At 43.3% G+C, this 23,222-nt stretch overlaps 1 protein-coding gene across 4 annotated transcripts in view; it reads right to left on the bottom strand.

The window, feature by feature from the left end:
- The window catches only part of ASMTL (acetylserotonin O-methyltransferase like), a 221,177-nt gene that overhangs the window by 175,535 nt on the left and 22,420 nt on the right, over positions 1-23,222 (bottom strand). For all 4 annotated transcript variants that reach the window (XM_078658086.1, XM_078658088.1, XM_078658085.1 and 1 more), the window contains exon 2: positions 11,509-11,645. In XM_078658086.1, coding sequence (XP_078514212.1) covers positions 11,509-11,601 — 93 coding nt within the window. In that variant the 5' untranslated portion in view covers positions 11,602-11,645. The remainder of the gene's footprint in view (positions 1-11,508; positions 11,646-23,222) is intronic.

Below are 23,222 nucleotides of genomic sequence, written 5' to 3'. Positions count from 1 at the left end.
CCTCTTACGGATATTGACTGTTCTGATAAGGAGAATGGGGTCTCTTTGACCCAGCAAATACCATCAGATGCTTACCAAGGACAGGGACTGGAAGCTAGCCAGTGCATACCCATTCCTGGAACTGGGAATCACATTTCTGAACTCTGCAGCCTTGTGAACCGTTTATGTAGCTTTATACATTGCATGCAAGATAAAGTTGACATTTTAACCACCAAAGTCCACAAGGTAATCACTAATGCGAATACTTGCCCCACTTGTAATCCTGTTATAAAGCAGCTGAGCACCGGTACTGTGGAGAAGCAAAAGGCAGTAGCCCAGCGTCCCGTATTGCAGAAAACTAGGGGTAGTACTCAGACCCAAGCACACATCTTGCCTAGCAAACAAGGTAATGGTACAGAGGTATTAGCAAAGCCTCTGCCTGTGAAAATACCTAAATCTAAATCTCCTGACAGAGCAAAAAATAGCGGCCATGCTAAGCTCGTTGTTAGGCCTATCAATACCCCCAACACCACTAGGTACACCCCAAACATTTATCCCGGCAGATGTCCTTCCCTGCCTCGACCTACACCCCCCGATCTATCTAAAGTATACATGGTGAACGTCCCAAAAATAAGTGTAGGCAAGGACCTGGAAACTAAAGATTCACTGACAAACAAGGCTATCCATTGGATTAGATATACCAGAGGATGCCGATCAGTGATAAGGGATGACATCCTTAGGGCCACCAGGCTTTCGCATCCAGGATACGGAGCTGACTGCATAGAACTCACATTTAAAAATGTAAATATGGTACAAAATCTAATAACGCTGGAGTTCAGGTCCTGCTCCCCCGATCATTCATCTATCCAAATCAGATCTTCACCCCCCCCAACAGTGGCTAAAAGAAATGGGAACTCAATCACAGGGGGTAGGAGTGGGTGGGTCATCCCTGGAATCAAATGATTGACTAACCCCAGATGATATTAACTATAAATACTGTGACGATGCATCATTATCCATCTTAACTGCACCACAGGGCACCCACACAGGAATACCTTGTGCTCCACTAGAAATAGGAGTGCATATTGGGGAGGATAGCCCATCAAACCGGAACCCTGATGTATCTGCTTCGCAGGACACCCACACAAGAAAACCTTGCGTTTTACCAGACACAGGGGGGTATAACGGGGAGGATAGTCCATCAAACTTGAACCCTGAAGCAAGCTTATCGTTAGATTTTGATACATTTGGCTCGATCATGTCATGGAACATTGCTGGGCTGAGTACCAAGGTACAAAGCCCAGAATGGGCCTTGTTTGTCAGTCAGTTTACTATCTGTATATTCCAAGAAACGTGGCTCCTTGACCCTCAGTATCTCCCAGGGTTTTTAAATTTTAGTGTTGCCGCCGTAAAAGGCGACAAGGGACGACCCTCGGGGGGACTAACTATCTGGGTCTAACAAGATTCAGGGATCACCGTAAAGGAGCTCACTTCTAATCACAAGGATATACAGATTCTCTCCCTTGTACTTAACCGAGCCAAACCACTATACATTTACAATGTGTATGCCAGGAGTACAGGGGGCGGAAGTCTGACACCCTTGCTGTTCTCGAAGGCCTTATTGATACATTTTTCCCACACTCACGGCTGATTATTGCTGGAGATTTCAATGTAAACTTTGAACCTCTATCGGGTGGTGATTCTTATTTTGTAGATGATCAAGATAGCCAGTGGGGGGTCCCCAAGCTAGAATTGGACCCAGTAAAAAGATGGACTGACCTGGTGATCCAGATCAACTCAATCTGTCTGAATAAAGGACTAAGGGCAGCTAATGGTAGGACCTCGAAAGATAGGATGGGTGCTGTCACATTCAAGAGCGGCAAAAGAGAAAGTAGAATCAACTATATACTAGTCCACCTTGAGGTATGGCACCACTTGGTGGATATGATGGTTGTCGACCGCCTTGAGAGTGACCACAACCCTCTATGCATGACCCTTTCCTACTGGGAAGCCCCAGTGACAATAGAGGATCCAAGCAAAGGAAGCTCTCAACCCGTTGTACTGGCAAATGATATGCGCCACCTGAAGTGGGCCAAAGTTGCTCAAAGCCAGTCAAACATTGACTTTATTTTAAAGAATTTAGAGCAAGCTATCAGGGAATTGAGTGCCTGCTCCAATGCCGAACCTTTTACCCCAGAAAGAGAAAGTGCAATTAAGGTCCATGAAACACTTTTTTCGCAAATAAAAGGGTTATTTGTTAAACCAAACAACTTGAACAAAAACATGACCAACAAATCTCCGAGGTGGTATAACATAGAATGTAGAAAGGCACGGCTGGAATTAGGACAGGCCATTAAAAATGGATCCAGTGCCAGTGTTCGCTTAGCCAGGAGCGCGTATAAAAATACCATCCAAAAATCCAAGCGCGCCTGGGATGTAAAAGGATGGGAGGAGCTCAAGGAGGCCAGTTCTCCCAAAAACTGTAAGCAATTTTGGGACTTATTGAAATGGGGCTGTGAAGGCCGCCCAGAAAAAACCCAAAATTGGGTAGCCAAGGATGATTGGGTAACTCATTTTAGGCCCCAATACGCCAAAGGGCTGGAATTACCCGCAGAACAGAGAGAAGGGATTGTAAGTACCCCCGGTATGGAAGATGCGTTTACTATCATGGACATTCAACATGCATTAGACTCTATTACACCTGGAAGGGCGCCAGGTATAGATGGTGTGCCAGCTGACATCTTCCTAAATAATAGAGAACTTTGGGGGAAGTACATACTACTACTGGCAAATATGTTAGCCAGCGGTTCCCCAATACCCGAATCCTGGAATGGGGCGGAAATAATCCCCGTTTTCAAAAAGGGCGACAAATCGCTGCCAGGCAACTATCGCCCGATCAGTCTAATCGATACCATCCAGAAGATCTACGGTAGACTGGTATTAAATAAAGTCCATGAATGGGAGCGGGAGATGAACATCTTGTCCCACCTCCAAGCAGGATTCAGAGCCTGCATAAGTACAGTCGATCAAGTCTTACATTTTGCAATGCTTTATTGGAAATTTGTCCAACTTGGGGGAGGTAGCCTGTATGCTGCCTTCATCGATTTGAGGGCAGCCTTCGATCTTGTACCACGGTCCAACCTTTGGTTTGTCCTGAATGACATGGGCATGCCTCCCACTCTTCTTTCCCTGATCATTAAATTGCATGAGCATAACTATGCCCAGATAAGATGGGGGCCCCCTGGACATGTTACAAACCAGTTCCCGGTAGAGAGAGGAGTGCGCCACGGTTGCGTGCTAGCACCTACCCTCTTCTCCCTCTACATTAACAACGTCGCAAAAACCATGTAAGAGGCAAACGTTGATGCTCCAATCTTAGCAGGCGCAAAAATACCAATCTTAATGTTTGCCGATGACTGTCTTATTATTTCCAAGACCCCAAGTGGTTTGCAAAAAATACTGGACTGATCATGGCCTGGAAATTAACGTCTCAAAATCTAAATTCATGTCTTTTAACCAACACAAGTCATTCAGAGGAAAGGTGATGATGAATAACTTACCCCTGGAGCAAGTAAAATCGTTTTCATATCTAGGTGTTACCATCCAGCATGACCTACGATGGAATGAACAGGTTGACATAGCCACACTTAAGCATAGGCAAATCGCAGGGGCATTGACCCGCGAACATGTCAGGTCCCTGACCAAACCAATGGCACCTGCAGTTACGGTCTATAACGCAAAGGCCGTGAGTGCAGCACTTTATGGGGTTGAGATGTGGGGACACGGGAACCTAAACAAGTTAACTGCCTCTGAAAACAGGTTCCTACGAAATCTTGTCATGCTCCCACACAGCACCCCCATGGGCCCGGTTTTACAGGACCTAGGCATGAAACCAATTGAGTTTATTGCAAATCTCCGTCCTGTATTGTATTGGAGGCGAATATGGGTAACGCCGGAGTTGAAAATATTTGCCATGGGACTTCTGGACGATATCAAAAGTGATGCCTTCCACCAGATAAAATGGCTCTCTGGAATTAGAGCGGTTCTCAGAGAGCTGGGTCTGGCGGAGGCATGGGAGGACCCAGCTAATGCTACATTTCCCTCGAAAAGGTCATCAAGGGTTTGTACTGGGAGATGATATCTTCAAAACTTTTTAGGACCACTCCCCCATTTTCACTAACAGGGGTGTTTATGGAGTTCAAGGATGGAACTTGTTTCGAGACATTCTGGGACGACATAACGAAGCCACTGGATAGGAAACTTTATTTTCGATTGAGAATCGGCAGTATACCGGTCAGATCTTTCACATCCAGATGGTCTAATGGTGGAAGTAGTTCTTGCGCGTATCAAGAGAGAGAGAGAGGACTAGAAAGCTAGTCCGAGTCCCCGTGGTTTATATGTGTTATCAAAAGAGACTAGCTTAAATATGACCAATATTGTTAGGACTCTGATTAGATTTGTCATGGGCACCTCGTTGGTGAGTTCATGAAGCCCTCACCCACCAACCTGGTTGGTGGCATGCTTCATCATCGGGCCCACCCAGTGACACCTAATGTGTCCCGGGTGTGCTGCGACGCCTGATTACAGCTGAGCTGGTATTTTACTGAGAGTGCAGTGTGAGGTGTAAAATGAAGTGTGAGTTAAAACGGCTTGGCGAGGGACCCAGTACCCGAGGGTAAATTAAATTTTAATAACTGGGCCCCCGTCTGCGGTTAAAATAAGGCTTGGGGATGTTTAAGGGAGGCAAGTTACTACCTCCTACATCCATCAGTTGGTCGACATGTTTCAGCCAGTGCCTTAAACTAAATCTGGCTTTCCTCAGGACCTTTTTAAAATAGAGTGTAGTGCAGGTTAAAAAGGAGTGTAATCCAGGCTATGTGTTACACTCACTAAGGTGTTTCTCTAAGTGTGAGGAGTACGAGGACGGTGCAACAGGTACAAGGCAGGCTCTGACCAGAAAAGCTGGTCAACCCCTTACCGCTTCACTCCTGGGAGCATTGGCTGCAAAATCTAAGCGCATATATGAGAAGGGAATCCCCCCTCTCACACTTAGAGAAACACCTTAGTGAGTGTAACACATAGCCTGGATTACACTCCTTTTTAACCTGCACTACACTCTATTTTAAAAAGGTCCTGAGGAAAGCCAGATTTAGTTTAAGGCACTGGCTGAAACATGTCGACCAACTGATGGATGTAGGAGGTAGTAACTCGCCTCCCTTAAACATCCCCAAGCCTTATTTTAACCGCTGACGGGGGCCCAGTTATTAAAATGTAATTTACCCTCGGGTACTGTGACCCTCGCCAAGCCGTTTTAACTCACACTTAATTTTACACCTCACACTGCACTCTCAGTAAAATACCAGCTCCGCTGTAATCAGGCGTCGCAGCACACCCGGGACACATTAGGTGTCACTGGGTGGGCCCGATGATGAAGCATGCCACCAACCAGGTTGGTGGGTGAGGGCTTCATGAACTCACCAACGAGGTGCCCATGCCAAATCTAATCAGAGTCCTAACAATATTGGTCATATTTAAGCTAGTCTCTTTTGATAACACACGGAAGTAGTTCTTGTCCATCTTGCCTAGATTCTAAAGAAACAGTTAGCCACTTACTCCTTGTGTGTCCGGCTTACTCTGCCCCGCGCAGAGTTTGGTTGCGACCCATGGCTAAATTGTAAGGCACTCGGAGTGGAATTGGGGCGACTAGAATCATCTGTACAAACCCAAGCCCTGTAATATATATAGCTGTGGCGAAATTTTTAGGATGGGCCTGGAGTATTAGAAGCAAAAATGTAAAGGGATAGGTTTTTGAAAATGCACTTTATACCTGAATACTTGATGTATCTTAACCTGATGATTTTTAATTATTACTGTAATGAATTTCTTGTTTTAATGTTCTGTGTAAATGCGAATTCTATTTTATATAATACTTTTTTTATCTCTAATGCTTTTATGACTATGTCGAATAAAGCTTGTTTGACTGACTGGGTAAGGAGAAAGTGCCTCCATTTCAAAGGTTTTATTAAATGGCACAAGATGAACGAGGTTAGGAACACAGCGGTGACACTTACACCATAGTAGGTAAACTGTCACAAGACCAGACAGATGAACTTGATAAGCTGATCCAGAGAAAGGACTTTTTTTAAGGCCACCAGGAAGTTTGTGGCCCCTACATCACCTTGTCCTATTAGCTTTACTACCAACTCCAATAAAACGTTTACCACAAATGTAGTTGTAAAGTTGACTCAAATGTTTAACTATTTGAAAGAACCTACATTGATTAGGCAATCTATGACAGAAGTATATATCTCCGTCAATGCAGACTATCTAGAAATTTTAAATTATGATTTTTGACGAACATAACCCTGACCTCTGTTTGCAAATTGATACAACTGATTTGACATTGATTAAAGTATACGGTTATTTAGGGATAGTAGCAAGTTCTCACATATATGCCTGAAATTAGCGCACCCACAAAGGCCAGTCCTGCAAGGGTTAACACTATTTATTGCTAGTATAAACGACGATCGCTGACTTCACGCATACAGGGCTATGTAGCCAAGGGCATTACTCTGTTGATGTGCATAATTTATACACTTCAGCTTCATCACTTTTCTCTATTTTGCTAACTACAACATGGTAAAACTGATGGAATCAGATCATATGACATGCTTCACATAAAGAAATCCAGACACAATAGATACCATATGAGAATTGGCATGAAAAACTGCAAAATTATATTTATTAATTGCATACATTTGTAATCAGTTCAATAGTATTCATGCTCCAAATAGGTCTGTACAAGGCTGGCTCCTTAACAGTAGGTGGAACAAATATATATGGTAAGAGTCCCTAATTCGTATATAAAACGTAGTCACTTGATTTGTCTAAATCCTCAACGAGGTACCAACACATTTGGTAACATTTAAAATTGCTTCTAAGAAATAAAGCCTGTGATTATCAAAATTCCTGTACCTTTCAATCCAAACACATATTACAGTGAGAGGAAACAGTGAGTACATTTAAGCAAAGATGGCTTCCAACTTTATGTTTCCAAAAAACATTCCTTTGAGTTAGGTGCAGCTATGTGCATTTTCACTGAATTTTCCCCATGATTAGAGGTTGAGAACTTATGGCTTGCTTTACACATAGACTGCTGTAGGAAACTGAATTGTAAACCATAAAATATTGTTAATGAAAATAATTATTTAAGGGACAAATACACATACGTATAAATGGGTATGAAATATTCCTAATTTATCACTACATAATTCAAACTTGAAGTGATATGGTTTGTAACTTTTTAAAGCCTGTAGGCATTTAAGTGAAGTGAAAGAAACTATAAATGAAACATAAACAGGTGAGTTGTCATTTTTAAAACCAATAAAAAGGATCATGTAAATGTAATAAAAAGGAAAATATTATTAACACTCACTCAGTTGAGATCCTGCTAATTGGAGCATGGAGGCATACTATAAAAATTGTGTCCCTTTAATATTAGGACTAGTCAGGAGAACACTGCAAAAAATTGCTTTCCTGGATATTCATTGGAGGTATAATGTCATTGTAATAGATACTTTCCACAACATTTTTAAAGTTTATATTCAACATAGTTTATATTTTATCAAATGGCTAGATGGATTAAATTGTAGGCTATCTGCACAAACTATTCCTATAAAAAATTCACAATTATGCACAATTTCTGGAAGCGCATTCCTTTCTAGATTCAACTACTATTTTGTTTATTATTTACAAGTACAAGCAGTTTGAAAATCTGTGAAAGAGGAAAATCAATTTGGCACCAGTTTATAAAAATGGTGACATGAAAGTGATGATAAAATGTTTCATCCAAATTTGGAGAGCACATTAAGATAGCAACTTTTGAAATGCTAATTTTACCGATCATATAAATTCATATATAAAACATTGTTTTTGTACGGTATCATAATGACATTTAAAATAAAATTTAAAAAATTGTCTTATTTCAAACTCAATCATGATGTGAAATCACTTTTGCTCCAGGAATAAGGAAAGCAATAATATTTAAATATCAGTGCAATTGAAAATGTCATAGCAATGAAGGGATTAAGCAGGGTTCTAAAAAGGTACATTTTCTCTCCAATTGTGGGGATCCTTAAAATCAGATGTTGTTTTTCGGTAAAAGGCTGTTGTTAGATCTTTAATTTTAGAACACCTGAGGGCAATGTAGGTCTTTCTAGCTATGTTATATAATATCAATTCACAAAGACAAGAATATTTTATTACATTTCTTTACTGCAGCTTGTAAAACAATTATGAATTATTGGCTGTTTAAGTAACAATGCAGTTTTAGCTTTACTTTTGAAAATCACCAGAACACATGTTTAAAGCCATGATGAAAGCTTTAAATGACAGACACACGTGTGTTACTCTAACATGCAAGACTCATACGCATGCATACTAAAATGAATTTTCTTCCATGAGGACAGTATAAGAGGAGGTGTTTGTAGCAATTTAAAATCACATCGTCAATGTCTACTCATAAGCTTGGTACCACATTGATGGCACGTTTAGTTCCTAAAAATACTATATTTTTATAGAAAAGCTATACCTACACCTTAACATTTGATACTTACTGACAGCAAGAGAAAAAGTGAGAGTTTCACTTACTTCCATCCGATATTTGAGAACTATATCTGGACAGAAAGAGTGAGGGTATGAAGTTAAATGATCTGAGAAAACCAAAATAATTAAGTGTTTTCTAGCAACCTGGAGGTTAATTACACAAGCACAAATAGACAGAGATGTTAGTGGCTATTAGGTTCACTAGACTGAATTGCATAAAGCAGGCAAGAGAAAAACTGAAGTACACAGCTCAGATTTTTTAATCTCTTTTTTAGATGTTTAATAATTTCTTCCAGCTAGACTAACGATTGGGACTCTCCAACTGCTTATTATATGAATTAACAATGTTGGATGCTAGAAGGAAACGGTCATTAGTTAATGAAGGTTTTGGTTCATTTTAAAAATGTGCAGACCAGATCTTGTTGTTTGTTCTTTTTTTTTCCACATTCCCCGGTTTGTCACTCCTCCAATGTGTATTACTTTTTGCCATTAGAGAATTCACAGGTTGAAGCACCACTAGCAACGTGCTACTCTTGTAATAAACACAGATCAGTCTCATAGCCTGATCTTGACAGCAAAGCAGACTATCATACATACATAGATTATGAATCCAAAAGCTAATAGGATGCATCGTCCAACTGCGTTTTTCATTCTCTCTTAAGTGTTTGTTTTTATCGGGACTTTAAGCTTTAGATTTCCCAGTCAAAAGAAAAGGTTTAGCCTCCAATTTAACAATTATGTAAATGTTCAGTTATCTCTGGACAGCGGGAAGGACATTCATGTGCCATCAGAAGAGTGGGACAGCAGACAAGAGAAGATTGTGAATATAGGTTACAAGCAAAGATCCCACCTCTGACAATGGACACGTGTTTCGGTCTTGACCCGGTCCTGAACCTCTTGCTCTGTTTATGGATCATGTGGATGGATGTGCACTGACACAGTGGAAATTTTATATAGAGAGCCCTTGCATGTGGGCCATACACAATGTCATTTTTGTGGACCATGGTGACTCAGCAGAGCATCATGGAAGGTAACAGAAAGAAGAAATATGCTTTTTAGAACCACACGCAGCCACAGAGGGCAAAGGACAGAAGATTGAGGAAGAAGACCTTGAATATTATGACTGACCTACAGTGGAGAAAAGCTTTTTTAAACTATAAATACTATCCATGCAGAAAGCTAGCAAAAAGGAGGCATTAGCATACTTTGCTTTGACAACTGGGCAAGTGTTATCAATTTTGACAAATGTCATATGTTGGCTTGAGACCCAGTGAGAAGGGACCAAGGGTGCCTTGAAAAGAAGGTAGAATTCCAGGACTGTGCAGTCGTCAGTATGCTGAATCTGGAGGAACGATGTGAGATGCTGGACAATTGAAGAAAGGTAGGCCAGCTCAGGGTTCATTGGAGTCTTAGTAATGCTTAACGCAGACTCCCTCGTCTCAGCAATGGAGATGACAGTAAAGGACTTCATTGTGCTCCCAAGACGAGACGGCCATTAGGTGGTTAGAAGGTCATATTCTCATCACGTGAAAGGGTAAAAGGACCACACCAAATTGGAAAGAAACATGATTATCGTCTTAGCCTCTGTTGACATTTGTGGAAAAAATGTTGAGAGTGGCAATTTACAGTGAAATCGATTGTGCATGAGAAAAACAGTCTTCTCTTTCCATAGGTGTGCATCAACAATCTAGCCAGGAAGAAAGAATGGCTGGCAGTCTAGAAGAAGCTGCTAGCCAGGTATTTTGAAGCATCAGTGGTTTTCCTATACAACTAAAAGTGACTTTTAAAGAGAAATGATATCTTTTTTCATTCTGCCTTGGAGATGGGTTAGATGCCGATCGTAATCTATCATTGTAGTATCTCCTCTATGGTACAGGATTGGGGTTGTCAGGCGTGAACTTCAGGCAATAATTATGTTATCCATGCAGATCTGTATCTCTCCGAGCCCAGCTTTTCCTACCATAGCTGTTGGGCATCTTCATTGTTGAGCTTCATTTAGGTTATTGGTAAATTCAAAACTAGCTGGGGTCTTTTAATGTGATTAGCGGTTTCAATAGTTACTAGTATATTCCTGACTGTTGCTTACGTCTATCCTCCACCAGTCCTTGTTTTCAAGAAAACATATTTAACCCTAATTGCTTTTATGCATACATTTTTAGGATCAACAAAGAACAGGCTCCTGTTAACAAGCTCTCCCTTTCCTCAGGTGTCCCAGCTTCCAGTTACCTATCCTCCTCCATCAATTAGAGTTAAGATCTGCTGCCTCTAGGATGGTGTATTACTGAAGTAGCCCTGGCGTTTGGGGACTCACCACTCAGGATAAAGGCACCGGACTCTCAGACCTTTGGGGCATGCGTGGCGGGATATTAACTGTGACATAATATCATTTTTTTTTCATACTGCTTTTCATAATGCCCTTCCGTGATTTCCATGTACTGTAAACCGGTGTTATTAAGCAAGGTAATGCTACTCAACCTCTGTAGGATGATACATTAAGCTGGATTACACCTGCAAATCACAGATGCCAATGGCAGCTCTTAACTTATTAGGCTCTTTTACAAGCATATTAGAGAAATGGAGTCCACATTTCAAGAAATTTGTCGAAAGCATTTTTCCAGTCTAGGATTTTTTCCAACATGAATAGCTGCAATAGCCTTGTGTGCGCATCGGGTATTGTGGGTATTTTCTCTGAGCCCAAACAGCCTACAGTGATATGCTTACAAGCCACATAATTTGCCTTATAATGTTCTATTTTTGGGGTGAAATGGGTTGGACTTCCCTCACTTATAACTCAACTCTCATTTAGGAGAAGTGTCTTTTGCTGTCCCGTAGCACTAAAATACATTTGTGTGCATACATTCGATTGAATCCAGCCAAATACTCTTTTTAAGACCTCAATAGAGTGAGGTTGTGATCTTTATTTACCACATTGGTAAGGATGTCTTGCCGCCGGGGAGATCCACTGGCCAACACCACCCGTTTGCCTGCTAGCTTGGAGATGACTGGATTAAGCAGCATGGCTATGGAAATAGCTGTCAGCAGCTGCCACTCACTGGGAAATCCTATAAACAATACAGATAAAAGCCAAATTACTTTTTGTGAGAAAGATTTGCCAAAAACAGTGTTGCTTTTGCCTACTTTTTCAACAATTTTGTTTTACAGACAACTGGAACATTACAGAGGGAACAGAGTCTAATTCTAGATAAATAGTGCTTTAACTTGTACCAAACCACAGACATCTCAAAGTTTAAAACTTACCAAAATAATAGATGTTACTACTGCCCAGCTCCAAAATTCAACTCCCTGCAAACAGCAATGGGGGTACTTTGCACATACTCTTAGAGGGCATATTTGCACATTCTTGGGGACAGCATCTTTAAGTCTCCTTCGGCAGTGAAGTTCATCACACACAAAGGGAGCACTCACTGAGAGAGGGGTACATAAAAAATAAAATAAAGAGTCCGGTGTGCCTTGAACTCGGACTATGATCCAAAATAGTGCCTATTGATGAAAACTTTCAGATCATAATCTGGAATAGTAACTTTACAGGGAGAACTGGCTATGCCTGCACTTACTAGCAAATCAGAAGATGACATATAAAAGGACCAACCTGCCAACAGGTACGTTTTGCAATGACTGAGGTTTCTCTGATGAAGATTATGTTTAGTAGGCCTTTATGCGGCCTCTTGGTTTTTGTCAATGCCTGACCCACTGCATTACTATTAATGACTGCTAATTCCTACAACACAAATTACTGGACAATTATTCCTCTGAAATTTCTGAGTAGTGCATTTATGTTCAAATTGTGGCTACCAGTGACAGGTGGGGGTGTGTTTTAGGGGAAAGTTGTCAGGATATCATCGCATGTGCACCTACTCCTCCTTCACCCATCCACTTGAGTGGTTTCTGCCCATATTGCTGGTGCTGCTGTCTGTCACATCCCAGGGTCGTACTGATACAAGCCTGGGCACCACTGCCAACAGCTTCTGTGTTTGAAGGCGTCGACGCTTGGGTATATGATTTTCTCATCACTTCAACTTCCCCAAACCCTAAAGTACAATACTTTCAAAGTACTGACATTAGCATCCTTGAAGCGAGTTTAGAGTATAAGTTGATCAAGGTGCAGTAAGTACATCGCATGCAATATGATTTTTATTGTATGGGAATGATGTTTGATGAAGATAGGATATAGATGTTGGTACAGTAGGTCTGAGTGATTCAGCATGATGCAGAGACATACACAGTAGTCATATATAATGTTCTGGCTGGCTGTGATTAGCTGATAAGTCCAACTGTGGAGCTCCCTACATGGACAGCTAGAAAACTGGTGCTTGCTGGTCAGACTTTTCTAAGGACTATAAATGCAATTCGAGCCAGAATGTTAAGTGAACAGTCAAGACCAGGGGGGGGGTTGAATAGAGGGGGGGGGATATATGAAATGAAAGCTGAGATTGCATTTTTAAGTCATGGGTGCGCTGTCCTCAGGCTAGAGATTACTGTAGTCTGTGGCTTTCCCATCTTGGACAGAAGGTGCATAAAGAATCAAAGATTCTACTTGCGGTTTGTTATTTGACTACGGATAAGTGGGTGACCCCTTAAACATAGGTTTGTGTGTGCTCCTATTAGTCTGCTTGTTTCGATATTACTTAGTGAGTTAGAGCAGTGGTTCTCAACCTTTTTACTTCAATGAAACCCATTTAATAATTCTGGAGTCTGGGGACCCTTACTGAATCATTATTGAGATCCAGGGACCCCCCCACTAAGTCATTGATGAAAGCCAGGGACCGCGACTTAAGCAATTTCAATTATTTGACCCTCAAACCAATATACAAAACTGCAGAAACAACTATTTATCAAACAAATCCACAAATATACAAATGATTAACTATTTTATTTAACTCAAAAAAAATCGTAATATGGGTGACAAAATAAAAAGGGGGCTAGTGCTGCAAGGCATAAAGAGACTGAACCCCGCTCTGGTCCTACTGCAAGAAACGCATCTAACGGGCGCAGCGACACGGGCCCTAGATCGGAAAGGGTACAGTATGATTGTTCACTCTGAATTTACGAAGGGGTCCCGGGGCACGGGGATACTAATGCACCGATCTTCTAGGTTCATAACCCACTCCACTAGGATCGACACACAGGGGCGCTTCGCGGCGACACATGGGCAGTGGGAGGGAAAGCCACTTAACATAGTCTCGGTGTATATACCACCGGCACTGCAAGCCACCGCCCTCCCAGAGCTGGGAAAATTCTTATTGGACCTACCGGAAGGGGATCTCATTATAGGGGGCGACTTCAATGCGGTGGCACATAACTCTATGGATCGCTTCCCTGTGCGCACACTAACACCGGGGCCCTCCCGACTGCACGACTTCATGGAAGCACAGGGGTTGGTAGACATATGGAGGCGGTCCCACCCAGACGACCGACAATACACATACTACTCGGCGGTCCATGACAGCCTCTCGAGAATTGACTACCTCCTCACACTGGGGGGGGCCTCCTCACTGTTGCCGAAGCCCAAATCCGTCCACGAGGGGTTTCAGATCATTCCCCGCTGACGCTGACTCTTTCCAATCATACACAGACACGCAAACGTATCTACCCGATCTACCCAGGATACCTTAGGGAACCGACAGTAGCCAAGGCATTAAAGAGGGGCACGAGGTCTTATTTCACCGAAAACATAGGGTCAGTGGATTCCCCTACCACCGTGTGGGAAGCCTACAAGACGGTTCTGCACGGGCAAGCCATCTCAGCTATAGCCCACCATAAACACACGCAGCGTCAGGAGCTGTTGGATTTAGAGGGACTACTCGAAAGGGCCACACGAGACCACGAGAGGGACCCGACCGAGGAAACACAACACGCGCTCCCGCTGTGCCAGCAACGTCACACAGCACATGTGCGCCGCAGGGTGATGGATAATATGGCAACGACAACACACAGGGTGTACGACGTCGGTGAAAAGGCGGGTAAACTGTTGGCCTGGTTAGAAAAGAAGCGGGGAGGGCAGAGGGCCATAGTACAATTGAAAGACCCAGAGGGCGTGGTGCAGACAGGGCCGTCTCAAATAGTGGACATACTGGCGGACCATTTCCATTTAGTATACTTCCCTGATTTCGAGGTCTCCCGGGAGACGGCAGAGGGGTCTCTCGCTGGAGTGCCTACTCGTACTCTACCGCAGAATAGCCGGGACGAGTTGGACGCAGAACTGACGGCTGAGGAGATACAGGCAGCTATCGCGGCGTTACACCCAGGGAAGGCGCTTGGCCCTAACGGTGTACCGATAGAATTGTACAAGGCCATGGCGGAAACGCTGTCGACGCCTTTACTCCAAATGTACGAGGATTGTCTGGAACGGGGGCAGCTGCCGCACGACCAGCGTACGGCTACTATAATCGCAATACCAAAGCCCGGAAAACCCCCTGATGAATGCGGATCGTACCGCCCAATCTCCCTCCTTAACGCCGAAAGTAAAATTTTGGCGAAACTGTTGGCCACTAGGCTGCTGCCTCATCTGGCGCACCTAATTCATCCGGACCAGTCGGGCTTTATGCCACACCGGAGCACGGCGCTGAACCTTCGCCGACTGTTGAGGGAACAGGCGGCGGTGTTGTCGTTGGATGCCAAAATGGCATTCGACATGGTAGAATGGCGATATCTCTTCGCGGTTCTGGAGCATTTGGGTATAGGGGCGAAATTCATATCATGGGTTAGGCTACTGTACACAGACCCCGTAGCACGGGTGACGGCCAATGGTCACATCTCGAGGGAGTTCCCACTGGCGAGAGGCACGAGGCAAGGATGCCCGCTCTCGCCGCTGCTGTTCGCCTTAGTGTTGGAACCCTTGGCGACGGTTATCAGGACCACTCGGCTGCTGAAAGGCATACACTGGGGAGGTGACTGGGAGGATAGAGTCTCCCTGTACGCCGACGACATGTTAATCTACCTCACGGACCTTGCAAATGGTATCCCGGTCCTGCTGGCCCTATGTGAGAGACATGGCACGGCGTCGGGTTATAAAATTAACTGGGCAAAATCGGTACTTTACTTGATCAGTGGCACTCCACCACCCCTGACCCCGGACTGCCCGTTGCAGGTAGAACCTTTCTCCTTTAAATATCTGGGGATTCGAATCACGCGAGAACAGACGACCTTTCGTGACCTTAACCTTCAGCCACTGCTAGATAGGTTGAAGGCAGATGTGCGCCATTGGAAGACCCTCCCCTTAACTCTGTTAGGTAGGGCAGCGCTCTTCAAAATGATGGCACTGCCGCGCTTCCTGTATGTCCTGGAAAACACGCCGGCGTTGGTTCCACCGTCATTTTTCCGCCAGGTGTCTGCACAGTTGTCAGGCCTGCTGTGGGGAGATAAGCCGGCCAGGGTCGCTCAATCGAAACTGGTTAGAGACTGGTATAGCGGGGGGATAGCGCTCCCAAACCTTGAATTGTACTACTGGGCATCGCACCTTAAGGTGATCAACCAATGGATCCATGTAGCACAGGATGACCCAGCATTCCTGGCCGATAGGAGTCAATTAGGCTTAAACACCCTTCTGGCCCCGCTTTATAATAAGGGTCTGTTGACAAAGTTGAGAGGCCCAACCAAACACACGGTGTCTATATGGCATAAAGCTCAAAGACGACTAGCATGGGAGGGGGTAATTACCAAACTCACACCGCTGTGGGACGCTAAGGCCCTAGGTACTCTGCGACGCAGTAAAGGGTTTGACCAGTGGGACAACATTGGGATCTCCACCGTAGGAGATATGTGGACAAGAGAGGGAGTGATCTCCTTCGCGGCCCTGAGGGAGCAGTACGACATGGGAGTAAACGAAACGTACCGATATGTTCAAATTAGGCATGCCCTTCTGGCGGTACTGGAGCCAGGTACGACGGTCCCGGACTCGGCCCCGTTAGAGGACAGATTCCTTACAGACTACATGGAGGCCAGTGCTACCTCACTCACATACCGTAAACTGCTGAACAACCTACCGGATCCGCTGGTGAAACTGAAGGAACACTGGGAGGATGAGATTGGGGAACTGGACGAGACACACTGGAACGCAGCATTGGCATCGCCCAAGGAGGCGGGTATATCCTCACGTTTTAGATTGGTACAATTTAAAATACTACACAGGGTCTACTACACCCGCACGACACTGCACAAAATCCATAGGGCAGATCACCCGTATTGTCTGAGAAACTGTGGGGAAGAGGGTACATTGTTCCATACATTGTGGGCCTGCCCCAGTATACAACACTATTGGGGGCGTGTGGCGCGCACGGTAGGCCAGACTTTGCACACGTCGTTTACACCTAACCCCAGGGTCTGCCTGCTGAATGTGTGGGACCAGACCGACCTGACACAGCATGGAAAGAGATGGGTAATCATTGGTATGATGTTGGCAAAGCGGGACATTGCAATGAACTGGGGGGCGCACAACACTCCGACCCTGGCCCAATGGTGCAGAAATATGGATATGTTAATGATGACGGAAAGAGCAGTATACCAACAGAGGCGCAACCCACGTAAGTGGAATAAGACATGGTCACCATGGAATGTGTACAGGGGGGAGATCTGTGAACCACTGCCTGAGGATGATGATATTGATAGCGCTGAGGAGGATGAGGAGATGGAATGAGCAGGGAAAGTGGCGGGAGGGGGAGTGTAGTTAAGTGTGCCGGAATGTACAAGCCTCGTGAACTGTAGTGATGTTAAGTTTGTGATTGATATAAACCATGCCTATAGCATTATGCTGCTATCTCTCACGCAATTGGTGTAATTTGATTCTGCCAACGGAAACATATCGTGACCCTTTGTTTGCAATGTTCAAATTAGTTAAATGAAAAAATGGAAATGTTGCATAAATGGTTGGACGCAGCTGAATGTTGAGGCTGCGCTGACAAATGTTTTTCGATATGTGAATGCTCTATGCCAGCAACAATAAAAACTATTTATAAAAAAAAAAAATAAAAAAAAAAAATCGTAATAGGGTTTTTCTAAATTCAACTATGGCCACCAATAGTCCATACTAGATTCAGTTTGGTGCATTTGCACTGCTCCCATAATTCATCTGAGGACACCAATTTACATTTTAGCCTCCAATTTCAAATTCTTACACGTTTACAGAACACGTAAAAATGCTTAATTTTACATTTTGCATCTTTAATTATTTTCACTTTATTAATGATATTTAAAATTCTAAGCAGTCATAGACTCCCTGGGAAGGTTCGTGGATCACAAGTGGTCCCCGGACGGCAGGTTAAGAATCACTGAGTTAGAGGGTTAGTGGCCCATAGCTACTGAGCGGAGGTAGAGCTGGTTAAATGAAATCCAGCCATAGCATGGATCAGGTAACAGGAAAAGATACAGCATTTGTAAGGAGCATCATTACATTGGTAGTATATTACATTGGAAGTAAACAATTATAGTGGCATTAATACATATGTTCCAGGGTTCCGCTTAATAAATGACCAGACTTTTATTCAGGCAAGAATATTTGTTAATTATTATATAGGGACATGATGTCTTAATATCGATTTAATTTAAAACTTGGGGCACCAAGCATACTTTTTAAGGACTGCACTGTGACTTCCCTCAGTGGACTCAACAATCTTTGAGTACATTGGCAGTACTCCATGTTTTTAGAACAGTAACCGTCAGAGAGCAAGTTTATAATTGGCAGGGAGTGACTCTATGGTTTTCTTCCTAATCGTGTGTGCTACTAGCTAGTCATAACATGCTATGGAGAGAATGCGGATTTGGAGAGTTGGTCACAGTTGATTGTAAATCAGGCACAACTCTTTCTGCTGATATTCCTGGAGGGACTTGCCTTTCCTTAGTAAGATCCTGCTAGTCCCCTATAACAAATTTTCTTACATCTCCCCACGTGGTGTGTATGACATGTTACAGGCCTTTGGCTGATAAACCATATGCAATGTGAATAGTGTTCTATGGAGGATACAAGAGTAGGTGAATAAAATGAGGTTTCCATCCACGTTGTCTTTTTCCTTCCTTAAAGGCGTGAGGACATAAATGCTGCTCAGCCTGCGATGCAGCCCCATAGACATAACAGATGGCACTGCAATGCAAAATAAACACTTGGGTCAATAACAGCCAGTTGTTTTCTGTTTTGGTAGTTAGGTTCCTAAATGCTCCTCCCTCTGATGTCATTTTGACGTGAGAAGACCTAGGCAAAGTCCCTGCTTTCGTATGGATTTCGAGTAGGTTAACCTGTTGCCAACAGGCTCTCCTCAACCCTCTGGAAAAGTTAAGCAGGCCAGAAAAGACTCAAGAACCGAGTGTGTGACAACGGGTTTCAAGACTATCAAAGAGCATGGTGAGCCAGCCTGCTCCTAAACCACCCAAGGTGATACTTGACTTTATGGGTGCCATATATACCATTTCAGCCCGAAAGGTACACAGACCTATTTCTTGTTTAACCTTGCAATAGTATCTGGTTGGCTGAAGCTCCCAGCATATCCTCATATGAAGTTGCATTTCAATCCGGACCATACATCTCAGATGTCCCACCCAAAGCCTATGAAGTTTTGCATCCACACTCCTCTCCCAGGAGCATATGATGGCTGCTAGGCCCATACCAGCACCAGTAAGCTCCTGGATTGACTAGAGACTGAGACCGGTTTCGCCCTTAACTGGCTTTAACTTGAACTTTATCTCACTGTGGAGACTTGGAGGCTACCTGCCAGGGGCACCCATGTGCAAGTTAGCTGGGTATAAAGATTATTTGAACTGGCCCACTAGCACCCTAAACCAACTTTGATCTGGTGTGGGACATCGGTTTGTATGTGGGTTGCGGGTTTTGAGATATTTTTCTGAAATTAAGCTGTCATTAGTCAGTCATATTATGACAACAAGAGTGTGGATGGGCTTTTAAGTCTTTTCAAGGAGAAGTGAATAGCTCTTGAGGATTTTATTGTATGCTTGATATGGATGCACATTAAGAGCTTCTTTGAAGGTGATAACTGTTGTGTAAGCTATGCATTTACTTGGAACACAGCGTGATTCAGGGACTGCTGCAAGGAAGTGCCCTATCAAGTTCTAGAAAGGCACCACTTTTGCGTGGTAAATGGAAGAGCTGTATGCGGTGGCCAGCAAGGAGGAGCCAATGGGAACTACTTGTTATACCAAGTGATGGAGCCCACAGTTCAGACAGATCACTGTGGGAGACTGATGATGATTTGCCTGGTGGAGATCCACTTGAAGTGCAACAATTATGCACAGAAAACCACAAATGCAGAGGCCCAGAGGGCCAGACTTTAGAGGAGCACACAAAGAACAGTTTGGGACTCCTACGCTTGACAAGGTAATTTTTTCTCCGAGTCTGTAATGATGGCTGTATTAAAAGACCGGCAAGGCTCCTGCCAGGGTATTAAGTTCAAAATAGTGGAAGTTGTGGAGGAAATCAAAAGCAGCCTGGCAATGACTGAGAAGGGAGGGAATCTCTGGAGGGGTGTGTTGCAGGTAGATCAGATTTTAAAGAGAAGACTGGACACGGAGCGTTTTAACCAAAGAGATTTCAACCTACTTCATACACCTAGAGTCGATGGTGGAAATGTAGAAGCTCCTCCCTTACAATACTGGTGCACCACAGGTACTATCCAGAGGCTTCTACAAGAGGTGCTGGGATGACAGTCTTGTTGCGGCATCACAGTCTTGAATGTCAGCAGGCTACCTACAAATAGCTCGTTTGGCGGATGACCTAAAGTGAGGCAGATACCCTTTGTGCTGTCTGACCCTAACTAGAGAGAAGAGATAATCAAAACCAGGTTCTGTATGATTCAGCTGTCTCGGATTTGAGTCGAGCAACCCTCCTGAGGAGGCAGAAAACTCAAACAATAAAAAAGTAGTAGATTCTGAGAATGGAGTGGTGCACAAATCGAGGTGGCCTACCCACACTGACTATGAAGTAACTGTGGATTCTGCCTACAGATCCTTTCTACGTTGCGCTGTGAATGATGCATACTTCTTAGGTCTGTCTATTAGCTCATCTTTCCTTGGTCAAAGTGACTGACGTAATCCAGTGTACTGTGGAAGTATATCCAGTACTGTTGTTTTCTGCCATGAAGACTGTAAAGTTTTACAACATACCCCCTTCTCTCCTACACTAAGCTGAGGAACTGAGATGGGTATTTGGACCCTTTAGTGTTTGCTATGACTTATCGCATTAATTATTTGGAGATAGATATTACTTACTGTAAGAATAGTGACTTTATATGTTATTTGTGATGCATTTATTGGTGATGCATGGTTTTGATGAGCTCAATAAAAAAAATAAACCTTATTTGCAGTTATACATACCATCGAAATTACTTTATTCTACTTTCAAACCATTTTCAACACGGCTATTTCCAGGCACATATGTCAGCAAAGCAAGACTTATTTATCCCTGTTGGCCGTATGAGCACTACCTTGTTTGAAACTTCATGCTCAAAACCAGGAGATGAACAGAGTAAGATTATGAGCAGGGCCGCTGGAAGTGATCTACAGGAAAGCACCAAATTATACAGTAAGAAAAGAAAATATGCAGCAAATGCTGCATATTTTGCAGCAGTGATAATTATTTTGTCACTTTTACATATGCCGATAATGTCTGGGTAAAGGTTTCGCCTCATTAGTATCGGTTTAGCACAAACAAAGCAATCAGCGATTGAAAAATGACCAGTTGACCTCCTCAATGGGTATTCCACAGCGTTTTTCTTAATTTTGTTTCAAGCTTAAACTGATAAAATGTTAATTTTGATTAAATCTGCACAGATGCTGCAGATGATACATTTTGTGGAAAATCCATAACTATGCAGAAGATGCCACAGCTGTAGAATTGGATTATTCCAGTGGCTTGGGTTATGAGCTTCACTTATCTATTATACTTTGTTCTTGGAAGAGTAAGAGCATTGTCAAGAGTTTCAGGAGGCTTTGCCCACTTCTCATCAGAAACGTCAAAGGAGCCTAGGTCAGGAAAGACCATCTTGAGAGTTTGTGACACGAGGTGTGAAAGGGGAAGTTTGTTTTTCGGATTCTGAATCAAGAGTTGGTTCTGTTCCGGTTATTATTCATCATCAGATGCTTGTTACGCTGTGGAACATTCTCCTGCTCTGTGCTTCACTACGCTGAATACATAATTCTCACTGTTCATGATGATGCTTTCACCTGGGTTATTGCAACATTCTCTCCTCTGGCAACATTATAATTTATTTGTAAAATTTTGAACATTTTCTTCACGTTTTTGGTTGAATTTGGTACACTGTAATAATCTCCATTTGGATACTTATGACATAGGGGTTAGATACCTATTTGTCACTGAAATTCTTAAACTGTTACCTAAGCAGTAGAGGTGCATGTACTTTGATGTTATGTTTATACTTTTGATCTTTATTATGCTATTTCTGCACTCCTTGTCCCAGTTACTTACAAAATGCATTTTTGTAAAGTTAACCCTACCAACTGCTTCCGTTCCAAAGCAAAAAAAAGCAACGTCTCCTCTTTCCATGGAATAAGACCACCTCCCCTCCTCCCAAAATTAACACACAAAACATTTTCACCATTCGCCACATGCAATGTAGACACATTAACATCCTTGTTTTAACATTTCATCAGATTTCAACACTGGCAAGACTGTCTCTTGATCTCTATGAAAACTTGTGTTTAATTTCAAGACATAGCTTAGATTTAATTGAATCACCGTCTTCTCTTCAAATATATATATATATATATATATATATATATATATATATATATATATTTATTTTTTTAACTGTTTATTTTTGGGTTTTTAACAAACAAACAATGCAGCAGTCATTAAAATACAATAACCGTATGCACATTAGCAGGTACCTTGAAGCCAACAGTCTCCCAGTTACAAAATTTCAAGAGACAATGAGGAAAGATAAAAACATTACAATAGGTATATGTAGTTGGGGGGAGTCGCAAAGCTGTTCTGTACATATAGACTATTCTCCGGACCACTTATCCACTCAGACCCCTTATCCGCTCCACTCGGTCCACCCTTGTCCAACTCAGACTCATGCTGGTCGTTCTCGGGAGTATGGGAGTTAAGGGCAGAGTTGCACAGTTCCCGCCACTCCGCTAGTTCCAACTGCAGCTTATCATCTCTACAGTATAATTTTATATGAGCTTCTTCTGCTAATGCCCACACTCGCATATCCCCAAGCCACCCTGTTATGTCTGGGCCTCTCTGTCCCATCCAGGTAATGACAATTCTACGCCTAGCTAGAACCATCATCAGCTGCAGCAGTTTGTACACCATTTTCCGCTTCCTGAGTCTTCGTACATGGCCCAGTAGGCACTGCAGTGGCTCCTCTAGTAAGTGGAGGGCTGTGCTTTCGTGCACCTTCGCCACAACTCAGGCCAGAACTGCTGCAGCCCAGGACATGCCCAAGCCAAATGTAGGAAGTCCACCCTCTCTGCGTTGCACTTGGGGAACGTATCAGTGTGGCTCTGAGATATACGCCTCAGTGGTGTAAGGTAGGTGCGGTGTAAGAAGTTGTAGTGGATCAGCTTGAACCGTGCGTTACAGGAAACTGTGTGCGTAAGCGTGCTAATGGCCGTCCAGGTCATCAATTTGTGCGTTTAGCTCCCCCTCCCGC

This window comes from Lissotriton helveticus, chromosome 8 (genome assembly GCF_964261635.1).
Source record: "Lissotriton helveticus chromosome 8, aLisHel1.1, whole genome shotgun sequence".
Classification (NCBI taxonomy): Eukaryota; Metazoa; Chordata; class Amphibia; order Caudata; family Salamandridae; genus Lissotriton; species Lissotriton helveticus.
This window is presented reverse-complemented; position numbering and strand designations above follow the sequence as displayed.